The sequence below is a fragment of the Nestor notabilis genome, unplaced genomic scaffold (genome assembly GCF_000696875.1).
Source record: "Nestor notabilis isolate BGI_N333 unplaced genomic scaffold, ASM69687v1 scaffold7941, whole genome shotgun sequence".
In the NCBI taxonomy this organism is placed as follows: domain Eukaryota; kingdom Metazoa; phylum Chordata; class Aves; order Psittaciformes; family Psittacidae; genus Nestor; species Nestor notabilis.
Genome location: NW_009914188.1, coordinates 31,464 through 55,625, shown reverse-complemented (window position 1 = coordinate 55,625; position 24,162 = coordinate 31,464). Strand labels below are relative to the sequence as shown.

Sequence of the window (24,162 nt, the reverse complement as noted above, 5' to 3'; positions counted from 1 at the left end):
TCATCAATGTGTGCATTATCTTAATTACTGACATTGCATGTAGACATGAATAGTAAGAAGGAAGCTGGACTGGTTTTTGTTTGAAATAAACTATTTCTCTTATACAACATTTCACGTTTCATATAGGAGAATCTGTGTTCTTTTTTTTTGTAGAATGACCATGTTTTCCCCAGTTAATAATCTGAAGAAAAATAAGGTATCTAAGTGGAAGACCAGTTGTAAATGGTAGGTTATCTAGCAACTCCATTAGAGAAGGAAAAAATTAAAATGAGGATAAATACAGGTCTGTTCGAAGGTCTCACTGGAACTTCTAATTTCTCTTTAGTATTACATAGTCTTTGTTCCATGTACTACAAATATACAAGTAAAGAACAATTAATGCCATCATTGTTCTCTTTAAAAAAAACATACCTATTAGTGTGTTAAAAAACACTCAATGTCTTAAAACTAAGTTTTTGTAATCCTCGCACACTTTAGATGAAGACTTCAGATAATTTCAAGATTGGTTTGTGCTATTTTGTGATAGGTTAAGCTACTTAGTATTTTAAGTTTTGTGTGGTGTTCTTTCAGTATCTATCTTGATTAAATAAATGATCAATGTAATTCTTATTTTCACATATGAAGATATTTTCATATTGCTTATTGTCACAACAAGGGACAGTTTGCATTCTTTAAATACTTTTATTAAATAGGTATGCAAATTAAGAAGTTTGATTTTATGTACCAATCTATGTTAATTCTTAATCTCATGAATTCATAACACAAGTAATTTAATTATGATGATTTAAAATTAATCCTGCCTCTTATGTTGGATTTATCATATGTTTTCCAGGAAATATTTATACAAAGATGCTTAGAATAACACCCAAAGCACATTTATTTCATAAGTGAAATGCAAAGGTACTGGGTTTAGATATCTTAATATTTTTCCTCTCTTTCTCTTTTTTCCATCTTTGAAGTAAAAATAAAGAATATCCATTGGAAACTTGTCCTCCAATCAAATATGAGAAAGAGATATCTGTAACTTGTAAACCGACCCCAATTTGTTGCATTCAGTATTCTGGTATGTACAGGTTTTATAAAATGTACAATTGTGTCAGTGTGCAGAAAGAAAAAAAGATAATTATGTGACATGGTTTATTAAGACCAATGAACTTAGATTTTGTAGCCTTTTTTTGGTGAAAAGTGAAATTCTACCTTGTGATGGATAACTGTTTTCAGAATATGCCAGGTCAAGTAATTAATTGTGTACGAATTCCTGCCAAATTCTGCAACATGAGTTTGTGATGTCCATACAAAATAGGTGTTAAATGTATGAAATGAGTATCTGTTTTGTATTTTGTTGAAGTGATGTGTCATTTTTATGATTAAAAGAGACAGCATTATTATGTAGGTCCTTGTTGCTTTCAAATGTAAATCGTCACTCTTCTTTATAGGGGATGGAGAGATGCTGGCTTGCGGCCTGGCTGACAAAAGTGTGCTGATCTTCAGTTCCAATCTCGCTGATACATATAATGTTTTTTCAGGTAGATTTATGAACTATATTATTTAAGAAATTATTTAATATATGATTGAGTTTAACCTAAAATAGCATAGTAACCAAAAGATTCCATTTATATCACCCTGAGAAGAACAAGGGAGAGGAGATACTGCTAATTCAAGATGTAGAATTAATTACTGTGATTGGTTAATTTTGTTTTAGAATTAAACTGCTTACTAGGTTTTCCCATTTCATATTTTTTGGGAGGTAAATAATAATCTATCACAATATATATTGCAGTCTGCCTTGCGCATGTATATTATAATAATTAAATAGAAATAATAAAGGCAGTTGTAATGGTAATGCTTGTGTATATATTGCATTACTTAGCATTGCAAATAAGCCTTAAAAAATGAATTCTAAATTTCTGCAAGAACTATCTGTGAAATTTTTAATAACGGTAAATCTTATGGTTTTAAATGAGTCCTGCTAAATGAATTTTCTGTGGAATTTCATAATGGAAGATGACTGTAATTTACTAGCAGACCTTAACAAGTATAGAATTAGAGTATTTTAAGTTATTTTTCTTTATGTATCACAGACTAATTTGAGTAAATTCATAGTGCAATTTATATAAACAGCACACAGGAATAGTGTTGTGAGGTTTTATTGGAACAAAAGCAGTAATTTTATCCAAAGGAACCTCATATATCTTGAATATATTTAACATTACTTTAGAAAATCAGAATTAAAAAAAAGCAATAAACCGAAAGAGATCAAAATTCTGTATTTCCTTTCCTTGCTTGTTACAAGCATCTGTAAAACTAATAATATAGTACTGGCACACAACAGATTAACAGTCGTGCCCAAAGAATTTTTTGTTTCTTCAGATTATTAACACATCTTTTTAAGTAATTTGAAGAAACTAAAATGTAAATGATTTTCAAGAACTTTGTCTTTTTGGTTATAGCAGTGCTACTCTGAACAGTAAGTAGAACATAAATTTGGTGTAAACCAAGTTCTTTGTGCTCTTTAAGTAGCATAAGAGTGCAACCTGTGCATATAGTTTTTTTCAAAAGAAACATAAATGTAACCTTGTCAGATACCGTTCTGTAGGGCTGTAGGAACTGCAAACCATCAGTTACATGCTTATTTTGGGCGGAGAAGAGATTCAAAGCAGCCGTGCGGAGAAGGACTTGGGGGTGGTGATTGATGAGAAACTCGACATGAGCAGGCAGTGTGCGCTTGCAGCCCAGAAAGCCAACCGTATCCTGGGCTGTATCAAAAGAAGCATGACCAGCAGGTCAAAGGAGGTGATCCTGCCCCTCTACTCTGCTCTTCTGAGACCTCACTTGGAGTATTGTGTACAGTCCTGGTGTCCTCAACATAAAAAGGACATGGAGCTGTTGGAGCAAGTCCAGAGGAGGGCCACGAGGATGATAAGAGGACTGGAGCACCTCCCGTATGAAGACAGGCTGAGAAAGTTGGGGCTGTTCAGCCTGGAGAAGAGAAGGCTGTGTGGAGACCTCATAGCAGCCTTCCAGTATCTGAAGGAGGCCTACAAGGATGCTGGGGAGGGACTCCTCATTAGGGACTCTAGTGGTAGGACAAGGGGTAATGGGTTTAAACTTAAACAGGGGAAGTTTAGGTTAGATCTAAGGAAGAAGTTCTTCACAGTGAGGGTGGTGAGGCACTGGAATGGGTTGCCCAAGGATGTTGTGAATGCTTTGACCCTGGGAGTGTTCAAGGCCAGGCTGGACAGAGCCTTGGGCGATATAGTCTAGTGTGGGGTGTCCCTGCTCATGGCAGGGGGGTTGGAACATGATGATCTTAAGGTCCTTTCCAACCCTAACTATTCTATGATTCTGTGATTCTATTTCATTCATGTAGTTCTTATGTATAGTTCAAATTATCATGAAATCACCTATTTTATTTTCTACTTCAGATGCTTTTGGTTTTGAAGTGTCATAATAAATGTATTTTTTGTTCATTAAAAACTACAATGCATTACTCTCATTCAGAGCCGCTATCAGTGGTAATGTAAAACTTTCCTTTTTCAAGAAATGGCTAATATGTATTCTGTTAAAAAAGATCAGTTTCAACACAGCATTAACGTCTGAATATAGCTGTTTATTGAAATAATTTTTATAGTGCACCATCCGAGAGCAGGGGTATAGCAACAGCAGTTTTGCTATAAGCCTAATTTATTCAGTTTTGTTCTGTGAAGTGCTCAGTTACAGTTTTAAGTAGTTCTGCACTCCTATTCAGTGTTGGCTCTTAAAGTGTCTGTGCCCTATAGTGAAGTGCAGGTAATGCTGACCAGCATTAAAAGTGTTACAGCCAGTATGGACTTTTTGAAGAAGTCTTTCTACAAAGCCAGCTGCTGTCCTTCTCAATGTGCTTCAGGAATGGGGGACCCTGAGTAATGCCTGTTTGGAAGCTTACTGGCCTCTTGCAAGCCAGCTGGCACCTCCCTCTCTGTGCTTTGGGACTGGGGGGCCTAGAGTGCAGAGATTCTTAAGCTTTTTATTTGCATGGCTCTTCCAATTTTCCAAATCTTATATTTTCCTAAAGTTTCTCATGTTCCTTACCATTTAGGAAAATTGTTTGTATAAAAACAATTGGTAAGGCGTTTTTTTTGTTGTCCCTGGTTGGGTTTTTTACTTTTTTTCTTTAATGCAGATGATTCAAGGCTTCCAGATGGTTTTACAAAACCAAAGCCTTCAAATAGATGTTTGTGTTGAGAATAAAATAAGTATAGAATGAATCATAGAATCATAGAATAGTTAGGGTTGGAAAGGACCTTAAGATTATCTAGTTCCAACCCCCTTGCCATGAGCAGGGACACCACACACTAAACTATGTTGCCCAAGGCTCTGTCCAGCCTGGCCTTGAACACCGACAGGGTTGGAGCATTCACAACTTCCCTGGGCAACCTATTCCAGTGCCTCACCACCCTCACTGTGAAGAACTTCTTCCATATATCTAACCTAAACTTCCCCTGTTTAAGTTTAAAGCCATTACGCCTTGTCATTACCCCCTTGTATAGAACTACATAGGTACTCAATAACTACATGTGTAAGTATTCTGTTGAAAATTCTACAGGACTTTGGTAACTGGGAATTAATATATCTTGTTTATAAGCCTTTTTATGGATATTTATTATCATAGAAGATGTTAATTTCTGAGATAAATCGATTTGCCTTCTTGTAGTTTAAAGCAATATAAAACTTAAGTTGAGTCAAGAGAAAATGTGCACAAGAGGGCAGCATAAGAACTTTGAATGTTTTAAGTCTAGATGAAATTCATCAGACTTCATCTGGACAAATCTGAATAATATGGGCCAAAGTTCGTTAAACTGTTTAACATATGTTGTTCTTTTTGACCTTTTTGATCAGCATCAATATGATTTTATATCACATTAATAATTTTAGCTTCTGGATGATGTTTCTGGCATTTGAAGTTCTTTCTTTGTAAGTTTCTAATTTTTTTTTTAACTGTGTGACACCAAACTGGAAAAGTCTGTTGTAGAAGCTTTTTGCTATTAACTGGAGATTATAATATTTTAAAGTATGGTTTTAAACAGGCAGTTACATTTCTATTTTTTTATCTAATGAGAAAGTCCTGCAGAAGCTGTTGTAGTGGCACGTTCATAGTGTTTTTAAAAAAGCAGACAACTCAGTAATAAAAACCTGATGAATAAAATAAAGTATTGCAACTATTTGCAAAGTCTTGTTTCCAGATCATGTTTAATATAAAATTTCATTATAATACAATACTCAGATTCTCTTTTCAATAATGTATCTTTGCTTAAATTGAATACCAAGGATGTTTCTTGGAAATGCTCTTCCAATAACTTTGAAAATGTCAGAATTATCATTGTCTGGTTATTAACAAGAGGCGTTTTTCCATGATTTTTGGTGGAAGAAAAAAATCAAAAACTGGTATAGCGTTACCAGTTTTAATTCAACCATTTGAAGCCTTTATTTAAAATGTGTTTTACTATTGTGTATAATTATATTAAAACAATGTAATTAAATCTGGAGAAACATAAATGCAAGAAATGACCTTTATGATATTTCCATTATTATTTTTATTAGGTCATGATGGTGCAGTTAACTCTGTTGGCTGGAGTCATGACAAGAAGTGGTTAGTTTCTGCATCAGAAGACAGAACTTTAAGAGTCTGGTCAGTCTGCAATAATGAACCTGCCTTAATTCTGGTAATGAGAGACTTCTCATGGTTTGGTTCACAGAGGTCACTGTTTTGCACTTTCATCTACTTCCATTTTAACAGCTCTGTAGAAGAAACATGCCGTCTCATTTTCAGAGCTACTGGAAGGTGGTGTATCCAACTGATACTATGATCTAGGTGGTCTTCACTGGCTTCAAATTAAGCTTTTATCATGATAATTTATGAAAACAAAAAACCAACCTTGGTGGACAAAACTAGAGGGCGTGTCTGGAAGTTTTGGGTTTATTTTCTGCTCTGTTTATTCTATATTCATTGGCTCATCTCTACTTGACTTTGTAGTCTACTCCCCAATTCAAATGCAAGTTGAGTGTGAAGCTAGATTTTATTAGATTCAGTAAACTCTAGATACTATTAACTTTATTGCCGACTAATTTAAGTAGGATGAAAACCTTATTTTGAGATTAACATATGTCAGAAATAGGAAGGGCCACTACACAGTTGGTTAGCCTCCTGGCATATGATCAGGATAAATAGGGAAACTGCCTTAACACCCGGAATCTCAGAAAGAAAAAAAAAATATCTTAGAATCCATTCTTAATAATTTTCTTTGCATTTCAGGACAAAGAAAAGTTCCATAAGACTGTGCGCTTTGCACAATTTTATTTTATAGATGCATTTATATTGCTGTGTTGTGGAGCTGAATTTCATGTATTAAGTTTCCATCCAGATACAACCAAGGATGACCTCAAAAGGTGAGTACAATTTCTCATTAACAGACCAGTGAAAGTACTTATATTGTTTGATCTGGGATTTTGTGGGTGGTGAGATCAGCTGGGGGGGCAAAAATATTAAAGAAGGAAAAAATAACCCACCCCAAAATAGTAAAAGCTAATTGTAAAAATATATTTGTTCTGGCATAATAGAAAAAAAATATAATTTTTTTTTTTTTTTTATAGTGCATACCTTAACTGCTGCAAATACAGTTTTTCTATTACTGTTACCATTTGGAAACTTCTGAGCTTTACCTTCTGCTTGTTTACATCCCAGTGTGAATTAATGTCTGAAGTTACGTTTGAGTAGCTACTGCAAATCTTTCTCTTGTGGGAATATTCTGTATACTTTTTCCTTCAGAGACACCAACATGCTCTGGCACTTCTCTTCCTTCTCTGTCAAATGGATGTAATCACTTTTCTGTAACTTTCACTGACTTTCCAACTGATATATCTGATTAGTTATTATGCTATTTTGTCCCTGTATTTCTTGATTGTGAGTCACCATTCATGCACTTTTTACTGTTACTATTCTGTTTATTTACGTTAAATGCTCATACAGAAAACAAAAGGAGAAAAAATGCCAAATTTTGTCTCTCCTTTAAAATATACCTCTTAAGCAGCAGAAATTCCTTCTTAATTGAAAAAGTGGCTAATGGATTATGGTCTAAGTTCTATTTAAAAATTCTTCAAAATGGTTAACTAATTGTGATTTTCAGACACCTGGTTGGTTTTTCAGTTAATCCACTCTCAGTTGTGACTTTTTATCTTCCTTTTCTGGTCAAAATCCTTAATGGAGGGGGCTGTTGTGGCTCTTACTTTAGCTGTATACTCTATTTGGAATGGAAATATAGCAAATATAATAGAAAACTAAATACTAAGAAATACAGAATTTCCTGCTTTGATTTTATAGTATATGCATTACATCAGGAGGATAAAACTAATAGAATAAAATGAAAAAAAAAACCCAACACAACCTAACCCTGAAATAAAGACCCAAGTTCTTTTGAAAGTTTTGGTTAGGTTTGTTTTTTTTATTTTGGTTTGTTTTTTTTATTTTGGTTTGTTTTGTTTTTTTTTATTTTTGGGGTTCTTTTCCTCCCATTGACTACTTTCTTTTCTTGTAACTGGTTCAACAGAGGTCTCACATTCTGAAATGCTTACCCTGTAGCAAGGTGTAACAGAAAGGAGGAACCTGGAAGGCAGGAAAAGCGGTTCCTTTTCCCAGTTTTGCTAGAAATATATTCATAGTGCAGACAAGTAATATTTAGAAACTGAGGCAAGCAACTGCTTCTGTCATATCACTTTTAACTCTTAAAATTTATAGAGGCAATCGTGGAAGAAGTTTGAAAAAGAAGACGGAAAACCACATTCTGATCGTTGAGATCAGAATATTTTTTGTGTTTAAGATTTATTTAATTTTTTTCCGCTTGTATTTGTGGGGGCTTAGGCTTCAGTAAGGAAATGATATTGCAGTATATAATGTGTCAGCTCTAGATATTGCCTTATTTATTTATTTATTTATTTATTAACAAATACCTATACCTCCCAGGGGGAGGTATCCAGTAACCTGAAGAAAATCCATACTGCAGTTACTGTTGTGGAAGACTTGTCTGAACCAGCTTTTAAGCTAGTTAGTTCAGAAACTTAAAGTAATATGGAACTTCATGTAATTTCCAAGGACTTGAGCAGTGAACTTCTATGGTGTTCTGTGCTGTTCCAATTTCTTTGTTAGGAGCATATAATATCCTGGTTTAAAGCTGTTAAAGTATGTATGGAGGGTTGTACTTATGGCAGAATTTTGTTGTCATGCCCTCAGTATTTCTTGATGTATTAATACTAACTCAAAAAAGTGCAGTTACATTCTCTGAGATATTGGTGTAATGCCAAAATACCAAATACACAATTGTAGACATTACAACAAATCCACAAAACAGTTTGAGGCCTTATATATGTTTATCTATAAAAAAGGTATTAAAAGTTAATTTGCTTTGACATTTTCTTATGAATTCAGTTAATTTCCCAGCATTTCTTTCTTTTATGGAATGCTGCATCATTCCTCCTCCCCCCCCGCCCCAACTCTTTCATTCTGCCTTCTGAGTTAAGTTTGTAAGAATGCTTGAATGGAACTGATTCAAGAAGATGCTAGTTCTAACCCAAAGTATGCTTTATACCCTTAATTAGAAGGGCATGGCAGTGCAGTCTGGCTAACCAATAGATTGCTACTGTATTTCAGAGGTGAAGACAATACAATGACAAATCACTGTTTCTCTGTGCAGAGTTTTCAAAGAACTCATAAGTAGTAATTAACTAAGCATCACAACTTAATAAAATGGTTAAATATTGGTTCAGTTTTAAAGGTAAAACTGAGAAGTGGAAATAACTAAAAAGAATGTTATATTCCTTACTGGCTTATTTAAATATATCCTTATTTACAAATGCCATAGAAGAGATTTATCGCAGTCCTGTGAATAAGATACAGATATCCTGAGTCCCGCTTCTATGATTAATCTGAAAACTATCCACAACCTAAATGATTTTATTTACGTTCTCCAAAATTACTATTGAATTTCCATGCACAACAGTAGTTGTGCATGCCAATATGAAGTATAATGTGCTGTTTATTTTTTGTTTGTTTCCTAACTATTTTTAATTCACGTATGAATATAAGCAGAACAAAACATGTATGGGTTGTTACCTCATTTTTAGTTTTATATGTTGTTTTAAAGATCAGCATGAACAAATTGAAAAGAGTTTGAAAAGGAGAAAATGTGTTCCATTAACAGAAACAATGCCTTTAAAAGTCATTATATTTAGCAGCTGGTTGTAGTAATTATACATACAGCAAGGGAAGTAATGATAAAATGCCTATGCTGATTAAATGGGAAACTATGATAGAACGTATTGTAGATGGATAGAGCAAAGGCCATGCTAAGTGGGTTTAAAATGCATGCTAATTATATATAGGAGAGTGATTATTTCAGGTACTCCTGGAAAGTTAATGTTTAAGAAGATAATTATTTTCATCCAAAACACTTTAGGCCAGTTTAAACTTTTTAAGCAAATGGGCTATACAGACCTGATTTGGCAGTATGGTAATAAAAATATTCTAAGCTTAGTTCCTTTGAGCTTTAGCATTTAGATCAAAGAACTTAAACACTCTTTGTTTTTTATCAGAAACAGAATGGAAACTAGATGAGAAGTACCTAAGTCAAAAAACAAATTCTAACAAGATGGTAGGACAAGGGGTAATGGTTTCAAACTTAAACAGGGGAAGTTTAGGTTAGATATAAGGAAGAAGTTCTTTACTGTGAGGGTGGTGAGGCACTGGAATGGGTTGCCCAAGGAAGTGGTAAATGCTCCAGCCCTGTCGGTGTTCAAGGCCAGGTTGGGCAGAGACTTGGGTGACATAGTTTAGTGTGAGGTGTCCCTGCCCATGGCAGGGGGGTTGGAACTAGATGATCTTAAGGTCCCTTCCAGCCCTAACCATTCTATGATTGTATGATTCTATAAGATTCTAACAGCAACCATCTCTAAATGCTTTAGATTTTCTGGTGTTTATCATATTTTCCTATAGATAAGATTCATTATATAGGGTCATAGAATGACATCCACTCTCATCCATGGTGTAAGAGAGATAATATTTTTCAATTATGATAAATTCTAAGCATTCCAGAAGATGAAGTGATTCTTTTCCTTTTTATGTAACTGAAACTGGTGTATTGAATATACAATATACATACATGATTATTTCAGTGTTTCATGTTGATGGAAGACCTATCTTATGTATATGAAATGTCATGTTTCTTTTCATCCAAATGAGTTTTGTTACCAAGTTTTTAATAGAGTTTAGCAACAAGTCAAAAGATTTGTGGCTTTTATTTTTGATAATGGAGAGCATCTTGTTTTGCTTTGTGATTCCAGTAGGAGTTTACTGGTGGCCACAAATCATAACTTATTTCATTAACACTAGCATTCATAGGATATTGGGTATTTTTTGCAGATATAAACAGAGAAGCGTTTGCAAATTGGTACAGAAATTTCCCATGGCTTCAACAATGGAGATTACCAGCCTTTCAGCTGTAAATGAATTCTACTCTTGTATCCTTTATATCTCTTATTTTCTTAATAATTCTTTGGACTTAATTTCATGGAAATAAAGTAATTAACGTTTGATTCTTTACTACGCTTTTTCTATCAGAGTAAAAATGCTGTATTTTTTTGTAGTCTTGAACTTCAGACCTGGACATAAGCTTTTTCAGACTGTAAAATTTTTGATGCTGTTCATAGAGCAGTAAATACAGCAGAGTCTTGTTAGCTATTTATCTGTCTTTTTTTCTATCTGTGCTTTTGTACCTTTAGATCAGATTAACTTTAACACAGAGAACTGTGCAGATATTGTACTTACAGCTGGTAGCAACCGAGCACTGGAAGTTTTTGACCTCAATGCAGGCTGCAGCACAGCAGTGATACCAGAAGTTCATACTAGATCGGTCCATCAGATCTGCCAAAATAAGGTATATACTTTACTGAATTTTATTTGTAGTACCACTACAACTCCATCAACAAAGAAATTGGAGGCTAAAAATATTATTGATAGTAATAGGATATTTATATGTTGGGAAGGATGGGCAAGGTCTCATTTGTTATCTAATGGAAAGCAGGAAGTTGTTAGAATGAATGAACAAGTTTGCTATCAGGGGACTGTATATTACCCTTAGCCTTACTTGACTGTAATACTGTAGTGCAGCAGGAACTTTTCCTAATGTAATTGTTCTCTTCTAAAGTTCAATCTGAAGTCATCTGATTTACTCTGAAACTTCAGAAACTGCAACACAAAAAAAATAAATTGATCAGTACTGCACCAGAACAGACTTAAAACCCCTCATCCTTGCTTTTTTTTTTTTTTTTTTTAATTGCTTGAAGATTGATTTGAATGTTTGGGGGTCTTATGGTACCATACACACTGGAATGCCTACTGTGTTAGATTTGATTGAATATGGGCCCTCATCCCCAGTTGGAAATTCTTTGCTTCTGTGGGTTTAAAACAATTCCTTATTACTATTCTGTAGAACTCTTTGTGGGTTTTCCTGAGAGTTGTGATCTGGTAAAATACTTAAAATTGTGCTAACTATTTCAGTACTGTTTGTAACACATATAGGCTTCAAGTTCTGGCTTTTCTTTTTGCTTGGTCAGCTTAGTGGCTTCAGGTTATTTAATCAAGAAAAACTTTAAAGCTATGGGCAAGTATTCACTTGGGAAAAAGCCTAAAAGTATGTGGTATAGCAAAGAAAACTGACAATTTTTTTTAAAATTACAGATCAAGATTCTCTATTTTTTTTTCAGTTATATGAAATTAATACTTTAGATAAGTCAATAGGAAAATTACACATCAACTGTTTTGTTAGTTGTATACTTTGTAGCTGTTAGAGTAAATATAACCCAGTGCATTTACATTAAGAAAATACCCTAAAAATTTTATATACTTTGAAAAATATGCAGAATGCTGTGTGTAAATTATGTTCTGTCTAAAGCGTAAAACTTATTGGAGTCTAAGGCTAGCTACTCATGGGGGATGGTACAATAGGAGCAAATCTGTGGAGTGAAACAGTTGATACTGAAGATCCAGTGCCTACACAACAAAATTTATGAAGGCTTTCCTTTGGACTAGCCCTAATTTTGCCTTGTGGACTGAATGCTCATAGGCGATTACAATATATATATTCTTGAAGTGCATTTTCTCGTTTAGATTTGTGAAAATTAGTTCCAATGTTCCAAGACTACTTTGTGATGCTACCTGGACAGTAGTAAGTGAGGATTATCAGATTTATTCTTTAAATAAATAAAAAAAAGGGAAATCTATTTAGAAGGTCTTGTAAAACGCTAAGGAAGATATGTTCTGATTAAGTGTGGGAGAATCCTGTTAGCAAATTATTAAATAAATAATAAGATATTCTGGAAACAGGTGAAGAGCAGGACATTCTTGTTAATTCCTGTTAAATACAAAGACTGGAAGAAACTAGGTTTAGGGAGGTAATGGACATAAGAAGAAGGATGCAGGGAAGCAAAGAGAGCAGCATCAGTGAAGCTCACTTGTGGAAGGCTGGGAATTCTGCTTTAATATGAAGAATAATTCTAAACAACTTTAAATTAAATGCAATAGCACAGTTAGAAAGTCTTCTTTTAAACCCAGCTTTTAATGCAAAGGTTTACTTCAGAAATAAAAAAATCAACAGTATAATGCTGAAAATAAATTATAAAAATTGCATGGAAGTTGGGGGGAAAATAGTTGTTACTGTGACTCTGAGCAGACAGAAATGTAAGAAAAAATCTTGGCTGGTAAATCTTTAAAATCAGTAGTTTCTTTATTTGCACAAGAAGCTGTGCTATATTGTTACATATTTATAGTGAGATGAAGAATAAGGAATACAATGAAAATATATCTGTACACTAACACAGCATCATGATGGAAAGTAGATGTTGCTGTACTTTATCTTTTCTTCTGTGTCTCTGTTAACTGTAGGAACAGCCAAATATTTTAATACTACCCTGTTTAATTTGAAACCCTTAAATTGCAGCAGTGATTAAAAGTAATGTGTGTCTATATACACACACTGTATATGTATGTCTGCCAACAACATATAAATATTTTCAGACTATACCTTTCCATCTATAGTATTCCAGTGGCTTGATTATGTTTTATTCAGGTCTTGCCTTATATTCTATAGAACAGTATTTTGCATTGTGAATTTTTGTTATTTTGTCAACATGAGGGAAGGGAAATCAGAGCAAGAATGCAGCAAGCATCTCTCTGATGGGAGATAGATATTCTGAAACTTATTAAAAGGCCATTTTAGACCTACATTTATGGGGCTATGACAAATCTAAAGTATTGGACAAAATAAATCAGTAAAAGGAAAAGAGAAAGTAGGGCAAAATTGTAAGAAAACCCCCCTCACCTAGGGAAGAGGTTGTTCTGGGTAGTATGCTTACCATCAGATTTTTGTTTATATATTTGTATTACATGTGGCACATTTCTTCCCATTTGCCATCTACTTTAGATTAGTACAGCTATTTAGGATTTAATATATAAAGAACGCTTAATCCTGGATGTACAGTAGTGCAATTTAGTTTACCAAAGTCCAGCAGAGGAAGACACAAAAGCCATGCCTAACCCTTGAACCTCTATGTCTGATTAAAACTTACACAACTAAATTGCTTGCAGAACTTTAGGCCTTACACTGCTTGTTTAGAACATCTATAATCTTGATCTAATTGAGCATATTAATGTTTATTATTCTAAACCTCAGTGTATTTTGGTTTCCTTAAAAAGCTTTTTGGCACCAGTTTCCCCTGAAGTATAGGACATACCATATGATGATAATACAAAGCTTCTCTGTCTTTCTATGCAGGTTCTTGCAGCAGTAACAAAACTAATTGAGCATCCTTTCTAAATCCTGTGTTCTTAAATATCGCCTTCCAAATCCGCCATGGAAACTTGACTATTGTGTTCTTTATAACCTTCACCTCCCCACCGCATGCACTTTCAGTTTTGTTCCCTGTGTTCCCTAAGGACTCCTCCCCTATCACAGCCTTATCTTCTTGTGCTGTCCTTATTACTAGCTGGCTGAGAGGCATGCCATACTCCATGTGTGTTCTAGGTTACTCTTGTATTGGCTGTTTAATGACTTGCCAAAGCAAATCACTTTTCTTAATGTCTGTGCTAGTTTTAATTTCTGTTTGCTAATTACTCATTTACATGTATCTTGTGGAAACATAATTATCATAAGACCATTATCTCTCTGTCAGATTGGATTTAAATAGTGAAGCAGGTTAAAAGCTGGGAATCAGCAGGCGGTACGGTTGCATAAGCGTAATTTCATTGGGAAAGTGGGCTAAATACATGGTCCTGTGCAGATGTGGTGGTGATACTGCTGCAGGTTCATTTAATAGCTTAATTTTCAAAGTGTGTGCTTAGGAGCTGGGGGAAAGAGGTTCATTGTTCTTCTCTAGCCTAAGGGAACTGGTGGAAATCTCCCACTTTTCAGTGATAGGCTGGTGTTGACATTCCTTTAAGCTGTTTTATTCATAGAATCAAATTCAACCAGTGATTTCCAACTAGTGCATGAAGTAAAAGTGTATGTATCTGTAGAACTTTTTGTATTAGGCTCTGAGATCATTGCTGACTGAAGAAAGGGATGGTGAGCAAAAGTTTCAAAAGCAAAAAAGAAAGTGTGCTCTGTAACTTTTAATGAATACTATCCTTTAGACACCTACTGTCTTTCTTTTTTACAATTACTCTTTTTTTTTTTAATAGTTACAGCTAATGTGAAATTATGTAGACTTTGTTGGGAAATTTGTTACATGGTGCATTTTAGTTCATCTGTGAGAGCAGCTGTGGTAATCCTCAGTTTAGGAAGGAAACCCACTTTAAGCAAAATAAATGGAAGATCCTATAGTCTTTTTAATGCTGAGTGCCCCACTTTGTTTTGCCATTTGGGAAATTCTATTGACTAAATGCTAAAGCATTTTCCAGTTATATGCCAGTTTTCATAACAAATAGAAGATTCCTGGCAGTCAAGCACTGATTGCGGGAAATGGCCTTGAGGTTTCTGTGATGTATTTAGCCAGAACAAGAATGTGAATGGTGGGGAAAGGAAAGAAGGAGTTCTAACTGTTTACGTTTAGTTCCCTGGAGAAACAAGTTTGTAGCCAGTGAAGAGGGAAGGATTTGCCAATGTGGATGTTAAAAAATCAGAGTTTTAAAGATAGACTGGGTTTAATTATTTAAAGGTACAAAGCCAGAATCAGTTCTGTTATGGATGAATGTAATTGCTACTGAAGTCAATGAAAAGTATATGCATTATGCCAAAATTAAACATGGCTTATAATTAAATGTTGAACTACTGTTTGATCCCTCCCTTTTCCTGCCTTTATTTCCTACCTTAAATAAATATTGTCTTGTCCAATCACAAAATTATCTTCCCATGAATCCCATAAAGGATCCCATACCCCAGTAAGTAGTAATCTACAGCAGTCCATGAGATGACCTGGAGAGCCTCTCCCATTGACTCGTCATGATGGGTGTCACTCCTGGGCCAAATGGCTCACATGGGTGTTGTGGGACAACACTGCAAGGAGTTGAGGCAGTGCTCCATTCCTCTGACTGGGTTACAGAGGTTCCTCCACATGCCAAATTTCTTCTGCACTCCTTTGTGTGTGGGTGAACAAGCTTTTTTACACATAATCTAACAAACACTTATTGTTTATTTTTCGAATTGACTAAATTCTTCACTGAGATCGTGGTTGGTCACTGGAACAGACTCCCCAGGGAAATGGTCACAGCACTGAGCCTGTCAGAGTTCAAGGAGTGTCTGCATGATGCTTGTAGTCAAATCGTTCAGTTTTAGATAGTCCTGAGAGCAGCAGGGAGTTGGACTTGTTGATCCCTGTGGGTCCCTTCCACCTTGAGGTATTCTACGATTCTTTGGTTCTGTAAATATTTTGTGCTACAAGAATAGTTACCTGAAACTGATTTCACCTTTTACAGGGGTCATCCTTCAGTACTCAGCAACCCGAAGCTTACAATCTTTTCATGACCACAGCTGCAGGTGATGGCATCAAACTCTGGGATTTAAGAACTCTGAGGTAAGGCTGAATTAGGTACCTTGGAATAAAACTCCTTGCTTTATTCAGAATTGTTATCCTTGCTGTGATATACCACTAGAAATTTGGAGGTGGAATCAAATCTACAGTCAGGTCTTTATAAAAGAAAATTAAAGGCTACTTGGAATTTACTAATTTTAAGAGACCAAACTAAATGCTGCTTCTTCAAGAGTAGTTAGTTTTGTGCCATTAAATGGTCAAGATTTATCACCCATGTTTACCTACCTTTGTAGATCTAATTGTATATATAAAATATTATATTGAACTGAATGCTAATGGCATATCATTACTGCTAAAGGAGGTAAAATTTATGATACAGCTTTTAAAATACAAACGTAATTGTATGTAATGACAAATCATGTATGTAGTGCTATGAATTTGCATAATACATTATCATAAACTCAGAACAAAGTGTTATACTTGCTAAAAACCTTTCAGTGTTGTAATTGGGAAAGCCGTGGGACAAAGGGAGATAGTGGTGGGAAGGGAACATTGCTCAGGACAGGAAATACTTGGGGCAATCTCTGTTGCACAGGCTAAGAGAATTATGTTTAAAAGCAAAGGGTTTTGGATAGGAGGATGTTTATATTTTAAAGAATAATTTTATATTTGTTTTGTGTGTATGTAAACATGTTTATTGAAAGATATAATTTCTTTTTTTTAGTACTGAATTTTCTATTTAGGAAATGCTTAATGAATATTTCATTTATTTCCATCTTTCTGTGGAAAGAATACATTAAATCTATAGGGGGCATATATGTTCTTGCCAAAAGCATTGCTGTATTACCTGCACTGAATGTCAAAAAGTAATGAAACTAGAGACTGCAGGGGTTGGAATCTGTTACCTTCTTATGTTTTTCTAATAAGCCATTCACACTGTGTTGCTGAAGAGTAATGAAAAAGTAGAAAGCTTTTCACAGATCACTTATCTATCTCTTTGTTTCTAAATGCTAATATAAGTAGAGCAGGTGAATGGTAAAATAGTTAAAGTGTAAAATCTGGGCAATCAAATATATGAATATGTCCTGGGAAGAGAGGAATAATTTATGCATGTTCTTGCTCTATATTTAATTTGGCAAAGTTGATGTATTCTTATGTCCACTGAGTTCTATTAGCCAAACTTCAAAAAAGTAACTCAAGTCCTTAATGACTTGAATTACTTTTTTCAAGGGTATTAGGTATTATGTATATGTGTGTGTTTGTTACACATTACACAGTGGTAGTAACTGTTGTGGAGAAGAAATGGAGAAAATAAATCATTATTTTTCCCTTTCACTTCACCTTTCAGGAAAAAAAAAATTTTAAAATTAAATTTTCTCTCATTGCTCAAAACAGAGATTGAGTCTTCTGTATTTTAAAATCTATTCTTGAGTTCTCAGAAGGAAGAAAAGTGTTCTTCAGCAGGTGTTTTACACATAAATAAAATTGACATGGCTGAGTTTGGAAAGCTCTATCTGAACTTGGAATGAGTCTCTACTGAAGTGTTAGGTCTACTATACAGTTACACAGACTACTGAAAACTTTTGCCTTTTTTTTTTTTTTCTTTGTTCATAGTCTTGTCCAATCAAATTCAGTCCATCTCTTGCACCGTTGGGTGCTTAAAGGGGACATTAGTTCCTATACAATCTTATGGTAGGCCAGTACCTTTAATCTCTTAAAGCTGTTGATTTGTAAAGTTGGTGCATCAGCCATTACTGTGTTTTGAATGGTCCCTGTGGAATGACCTCTTTTTGTTTCTGCTTTGGGTTTGCCAGAATAGGGTTTGTTTAGTGAAATGTTTGTCCAGTGTTCTTGAAATATAGCGAAGGTAAGTCCAGCTTCTCATTTATACTGTTTGCAGTGCTGTGGATAATAACACTAATCGTGGGATCTCAACTTTATTGTTTGTTGATTTTTGTTCTAAATATTTACTCTAAACATCCACAGTGAAAATTGTTTTGCTTTTGTTTAATTTGCTTGTTGCCCTTCATGATTTCAATCCATTGTTACCTTATTTAATAATACTGTAAAGTCCAAAATTCTGATTAAATAGGAAAAAAAATCTTCAGCATGGTGCTCTAGAAAGCTGCAGTTGAAAGCATGGGGAATAGTTTTCAGAGTAACACTGCTTAGTTTCCCTGGGACTCTTTAGTTTTTCTTTATTCAATTTCATTGATGGTTGCTTTTTTTACTCTTCTGACATGTGTTCCTGTTCTCTTAATTGACTCAGGAATCACAGCAGGATGCTCAGGGATTTTTTTTGATCTTTGCTTAGAGTAAATCTTCAGAGTTGTTATCCTGGCCTGTGGCTTTATAGGTTTTGAATATATCAATTTTTTTTTAATCTGAGTTCCACTCAGTCTGTATTATCAAACTACATTTTTTTTTCCAGTGAGAATTAATTTAACTTTTATATATATATATATATATGAGAGTATTTTGCAACTTCCATTTTCATCATCCTTACTGAATAAAGCCATGAATCTGTCTCTCTCTTTCACTATTGATGATCTGGAGGCATTCCAAGATTGCTTCAGAGAATGCCAGAAAATCTTACGGGTTCCTCTGAAGGTGGTACAAGAAAAGGCATTTTAGCTTTCTGATCTTGTCAGCCAACCTCACGCAGCCAGGTCATCTTGCCAATAAATGAGGGAATCTTGGACACTGCTAGTGGCGTTTGGATTTACTCAGACTTGTGCTTCATTTGCTTTGAAATGCATGAATATGTAAAGGTTCATCTGAAGATTTCAAATGTTTTTATACTTCTGCATTCCCCTCATTTATAACTGTAGCTAAGAAAAGCTCTAGACAATCTACAAAGCAGACTTATGAATAAAGAACCAAGGAGAATAGATCTTTTTGGAAGAAGAACTAACTTTGGCTACTCTTCTTCCAGGTTAGGATAATAAACTATAAGGCTTTATGAATAAATACATTAGGGTAAGATAATGACCTTTGACTAGATTCCAAAGAATTTTGAAGAGAAATTTAAGTCTATCTTGTCTAAAAGAATGGCTACTTGGAGAACAAAGGAAAATACTTTCTCTTGGGTCCAAGGTGGAAGCAGAAAACAGGAGTTAGATTGAGGTGCAATGGAAAACTGAAAGAGAACATTACAGTTATGACCTTCAGGATTACCAAGAAAGAGTCAGACAAACATTTAATTATCAGGAGGTACAAAAGCTTGATGCATGCTTACATGTTGTGAATGAGTTTGTGTTCTGTATGATGAATCATTGTAGACTCTTAATTGTTCATAAGGCACAAGAAACTTTATCATTCTACCTCTGTCTGCTGTCTGTTTATTGAATGTCTTTCAGAGACATCACAACTCCATCTGAACTCAGGAATCTGGCAATGATTCATAGGGATCTATACCAGTTGTCGCCACTTAATTAATTTTAATCTTTTTGGAAAGTCTTGATTGGAACGACATAAGTTAGTGAGTCCTATAGATCACCCAGACTATATATCAGAAATCTCTAATCACTAAGCCTCCTTATCTGCCAGTACCGCCTGTTTATATTGACTATGTTCATGAACATGTAGGGCAGTGAGAGACAGATATTTCAGCATCCTAGTGCTGTAAAACCAATGCATAGAAAGTATGTAGAAATTTAGGGATTAGGAAAATTCCATTCCCTTACACAGTAAACCTGTAAGAACACAAAATGTCAGACTACACTAATTACCAGCTGCTGTAATATGTTCATATGTCACTTAAATTTCACATGACAGTTTTTAATTTTGTCTGGATCCTTCTAATTTCTCACTTCCTCCCACTTGTTGATCAGATAATTCAGTGTATTAAAACATCTAGAAGAAAGAAAGTTTCCTTCATTAATTATGTTAAGAGAAAACTATAAATTCAAAGTGTTGTCCTCTTCACATTGTTAAATGCATTTAGAATATTGACTAAACACCTAGTTATAGCACCAGCTCACATTTGCTGGCAAAGTTACATGAATAGCCTCATCTTCATGACTGGCTGATACTGAGAAAAATCAGCTGTTCAGATTTCTGCAGTAGTTTGCTTTTTCCCTTGCATGATTCATCCAAAGAGCCACTTTCCTAAGAGATGTTCTAGAATGTGCAGTAGTAGTGTAACTTTTTCTTGCCCATGGCAGATTTCAGTTTTTCTGCAAAGCTTTCAGGCATTGATGTGGACCTTCCTTGCTCATCAGTAAAATGTGACCACAGTCATGGTGCAATAAAGCTTCATCTGTCTTTGTGACACTGATTGTATGGCCTCCTTGGTCTCAGATTTTCAGATATATCTTTACTGATGTTACAGACTGCTCTCCGAGAGCCCTGAGTCCACTACTGCACCTTAATTGCCGTGGTCAGCCCTGGAACCCCACACGTGCTCCTTGCTTTAGACACTCCATTTAAGCTTGGGCCTAGACATTTAGTCGTTGCCTGAACTGTGCTGTCAGTGTACCTGTCTCAGGTCTTGCCTCTGGCCTTGTTTTCTGCATGAACATTGATCTGCCTTGTAGGTAGTTTGCCTTAAGTTCTGTCTCCAGAACTATTATGACCCATGTTGCAATCTTATCTCCAGCCCTGTATCTGCATCTATCTGCTGCTGCTCCTGACTGGACTCCTAGGATGGACCATGGGCCTTGTTTGTCACCTCACTTTTTCTGGGACTGTCAACGGACATTGTTATCAGTATGTTACTCTGCCCAGCCTGTTTAGATATGGTGGGACAGTGCCCTAGTCTGTGACAAGACTGTGCCATGACCGCCACTGGCTTCTCATTCATTTTTCCTCTTGCAGCAGCCCTGCTCTTGCTGCACTCTAACATGCATATTCACCATTATATTTATCTCTCACACTTGGTGCATAGGTCTTCAAAATTATTTTCATATCTGCTTCCCAAAAAAGTGCTGATAAGTTGGTCCTGGTAATTATCAAGTGTGTGATCCATGTACTTAATTGGAACCCATAAGCTATTTAGTGTTGTAAGCTATACTCCTAACTTGAAAGTAATTCCTTCCACTTCTGAAAGGGATAGTAATGTAGGTAATATATACACAGCTCTGCAAGTTGTTTTATAAGCAGATTAAGATAATGCAAGGTCAATACCTCGGTGTAGGGGAGCCATGAACTGATGAATTTGCTAGATTGTGAGCACAATCAGCATATGAATATGCTGATCATTTAAGCTAGGTGAATAATTGAAGAAAGGTTTACTTACTTTGCAGAGGTTATCCCATCGAAACATTTCTGGGTGAGTGAAGAGCTGCTCAGGTCTTTTCATATTTAAGACATAAAAAAATACTCTATCTCTGCTCTTATCAGCCATTTTGTTCCCTTTGAAGAACACCTGCATCAACAGCAGACTTCTTAACCTAAGACACATCGTGTTTGGCAGAACATGAGATGAAACAAGGAACAAGTTGTCTTTGTAGCTGCAGCTTGGGCGTTTTTTATATGTTGCCTTACTGTATCTATTCAGTAATTGTTCCTATCTCTAGCTGAACAAGAAGATATAGTTTCTTTAAATTTAGGAGGAAAAGGCCCTTCAGAGACTCCTAGAAAGATGATGCAAGGAACTACAGGCTCACCTCAATCTCTGGGAAGGTGATGGAGCAGTTAATCCTGGAAAATATTTCCAGGCGCATAAAAAACAAGGAACTATTCAGGAGTAGTCAGCGTGGATTCACCAAGAGGAAGTCATGCTTGACCAATGAGATTAACATCTATGACAAAATTACTGGCTGTGTAGATAAGGGAAGAGCAGTGGATATTGTCTACTGTGACTTCAGTAAGAGTTTCACAGTCTTCCATAACATCCTTATAGAGAACCTGATGAAGTATGGGTTGGATGAGCAAACACTGAAGAGGGTTGCTCAAAGGCATGAAGTCTAATTGGAGGCCAGTATTTAGCAGTGTACCTCTGGAATCAGTACTGGTTCAAACCAATCCTGTTCCACATCTTCATTAAGTATGTGGATCATGGGGCAGAGGTAAAAAATTTTCTGGTGACACAAAATTGGGATTCACTGGAGGGTTGTGCTGCGATGTAGGCCCACAGCTGTCTAGAGAAATGGACTACGAGGGGCCTCGTGTGTTCAGCAAGGGGAAGTGCAAAGTCCCCTTGTCACCAAGAGAAATCCTCAGGCACCAGCATACCCTGGGAGAAGGGAGGTGATGCATGATAGTGCTTTGATACATGATCCCAGGGAAAATCAATTTCACCCTTTCTCAGACTCAGGATTGCCAATCATATAAAGATAGTTTTAGACATTAAGGTAAAATCTCCAACTTGTATTATCATCCTGTGCAACTGGATTATAAACTTCCCTGGCAACATATTTTAGTAGAATTCCTGCAGCCACATGGAGCATATCTCATACATTTTCTAAGAATTACCCTTTGAGGGCCTTAGGGTCAGACATGCAGTTTGAGTGAATGGCCCTTAAATTTTCGGATACTTTTCAGTTTGTATCTCCACTGTGAACTGAGTGCTTGACATCATACTTATCAAGATTTGCATATATACATACTCATAATTTAATTACTTTTTGGTTTTTTCTGAACGTGAGGATCCCATGATTTGTCATCTCTTTTTTACCTTGAGCTTTGAGTCTTGTTGTCTGGATTCTGACAGAAAAAGGAATAAAGCAGTGGCTGGAGTTCCTCCAACTTTGGGACTGGGGATGCATGAAAGTATATAGGATGGGGAACACACGGTCCCTGATGGATGCCATTGGTGAAAACATGCTGATCTCCTATGTGAAAGGTTGCTGTATGTTTAAAATTAAACATGTGTGTTTCACAGAGCTTCTACAGCTGTCAAGTTATACTTGGATTTTGTAAAGCCTCAGTGGAACTGCTAGTACTGAAGGGTCTCTGAACAACTACCAGAACACTAGGACAAAGCAGTAGAATACAAGGAAAGCTGGTTGAAAAAAAGAGAAAACTTTGGTTTGCTGTCAAGTTATTTTTTTTAATGCAGCAAGTAGAATGAAACAGACTTATCTGTGAGAGTATTTTGTAAAGATGTACACCATTCCAGTATCCTTTTCTTACAGAGACAAAAAACATGTTACTTTTTTTTTTCCCTAATATTCTGCAACTTGTTTGCAACATAAAAAGATACATATTTTGGAATGTGGACTAGAAGCTGTACAATGGAGAACATAGGGAAAACTTGGCTGTTTGTTGTCCCATGCAATTACCAGATGTTTGTCATGGTAACCCCTGAAAAGCTCTGACCAGAGAAGCATTCTTAGGAGGCTGGACAGCATGCCAGTTGGCTACGTAAAGCTTGCAAAATCCAAAATAAGTTCAATCACCACCTGTTGCTACTTAAAAAATAACAGGGGGAAAAAAAAAAAGCTTGAAATAAGAGAACTCCTAGAATAAGCTAAAATTATATACATAATATCTATTTATTCTAAGCTATTTTATCCACTTTTTTTCCATTGCTCCAGATATCCTGGAGGTATCTGGAGTTAATTGCATAACAAAGTTTCTGCTGGATTCTGTGGAAAGTTTAATTGGAATCAATTTTTTAAATGTCTTTTTAAAGCAGGGTTTTGATGGGGTGGGGCTGTAGCTATACTTGAAATGCACACATCCTGATTATAATGGAAAAGTTGAACAGGAAAACAATTAAGAAAATAGAACCCAGGATGTTAGTTATTACTACGACCATACTAGCTCAGGAAGAGTGTCACTGTCTTGTCACTCAGACATTGTTTTTAATATTGCTGTGGTATAGCAGTGAAAAGACCAGTGAAAGCACTGGAATCCTGTTAGTTCTTACACGTCTCTTTCTAGGTGGAGTAATTGAGTTATTGGTCAGAAATGCGGAGGAGTCAAACTCCTATGAAAGGAAGTTGTTTGCAGTGATTTATTAGGCGACTATTCTGTGAAGAAGAAACACCTCATTGAGAAAGTTAGTTTTTACAGGCCTTGAGAACAAGGTCTTAAACACTGAGAACTAGTCTTGTTGGCCAGTGCTCTATGTAACAGTGATCCTGAAGGCATATTCAGGAGGGACAGAGGATATATGAATTTTGTTTATTTTTCTTATGAGGAAATTTCTTTCATGGGATGCCG

The 24,162-nt window shown here is 35.5% G+C and overlaps 1 protein-coding gene across 1 annotated transcript in view; it reads left to right on the top strand.

The window, feature by feature from the left end:
* Positions 1 to 24,162, top strand: part of WDR27 (WD repeat domain 27) — a gene marked incomplete at both ends in the record, with an annotated part of 50,818 nt that overhangs the window by 12,396 nt on the left and 14,260 nt on the right. The window contains 8 exons of the mRNA XM_010023528.1: positions 154 to 225; positions 960 to 1,063; positions 1,437 to 1,526; positions 5,581 to 5,702; positions 6,293 to 6,426; positions 10,448 to 10,545; positions 10,840 to 10,961; positions 15,995 to 16,092. Coding sequence (XP_010021830.1) covers positions 154 to 225; positions 960 to 1,063; positions 1,437 to 1,526; positions 5,581 to 5,702; positions 6,293 to 6,426; positions 10,448 to 10,545; positions 10,840 to 10,961; positions 15,995 to 16,092 — 840 coding nt within the window. The remainder of the gene's footprint in view (positions 1 to 153; positions 226 to 959; positions 1,064 to 1,436; positions 1,527 to 5,580; positions 5,703 to 6,292; positions 6,427 to 10,447; positions 10,546 to 10,839; positions 10,962 to 15,994; positions 16,093 to 24,162) is intronic.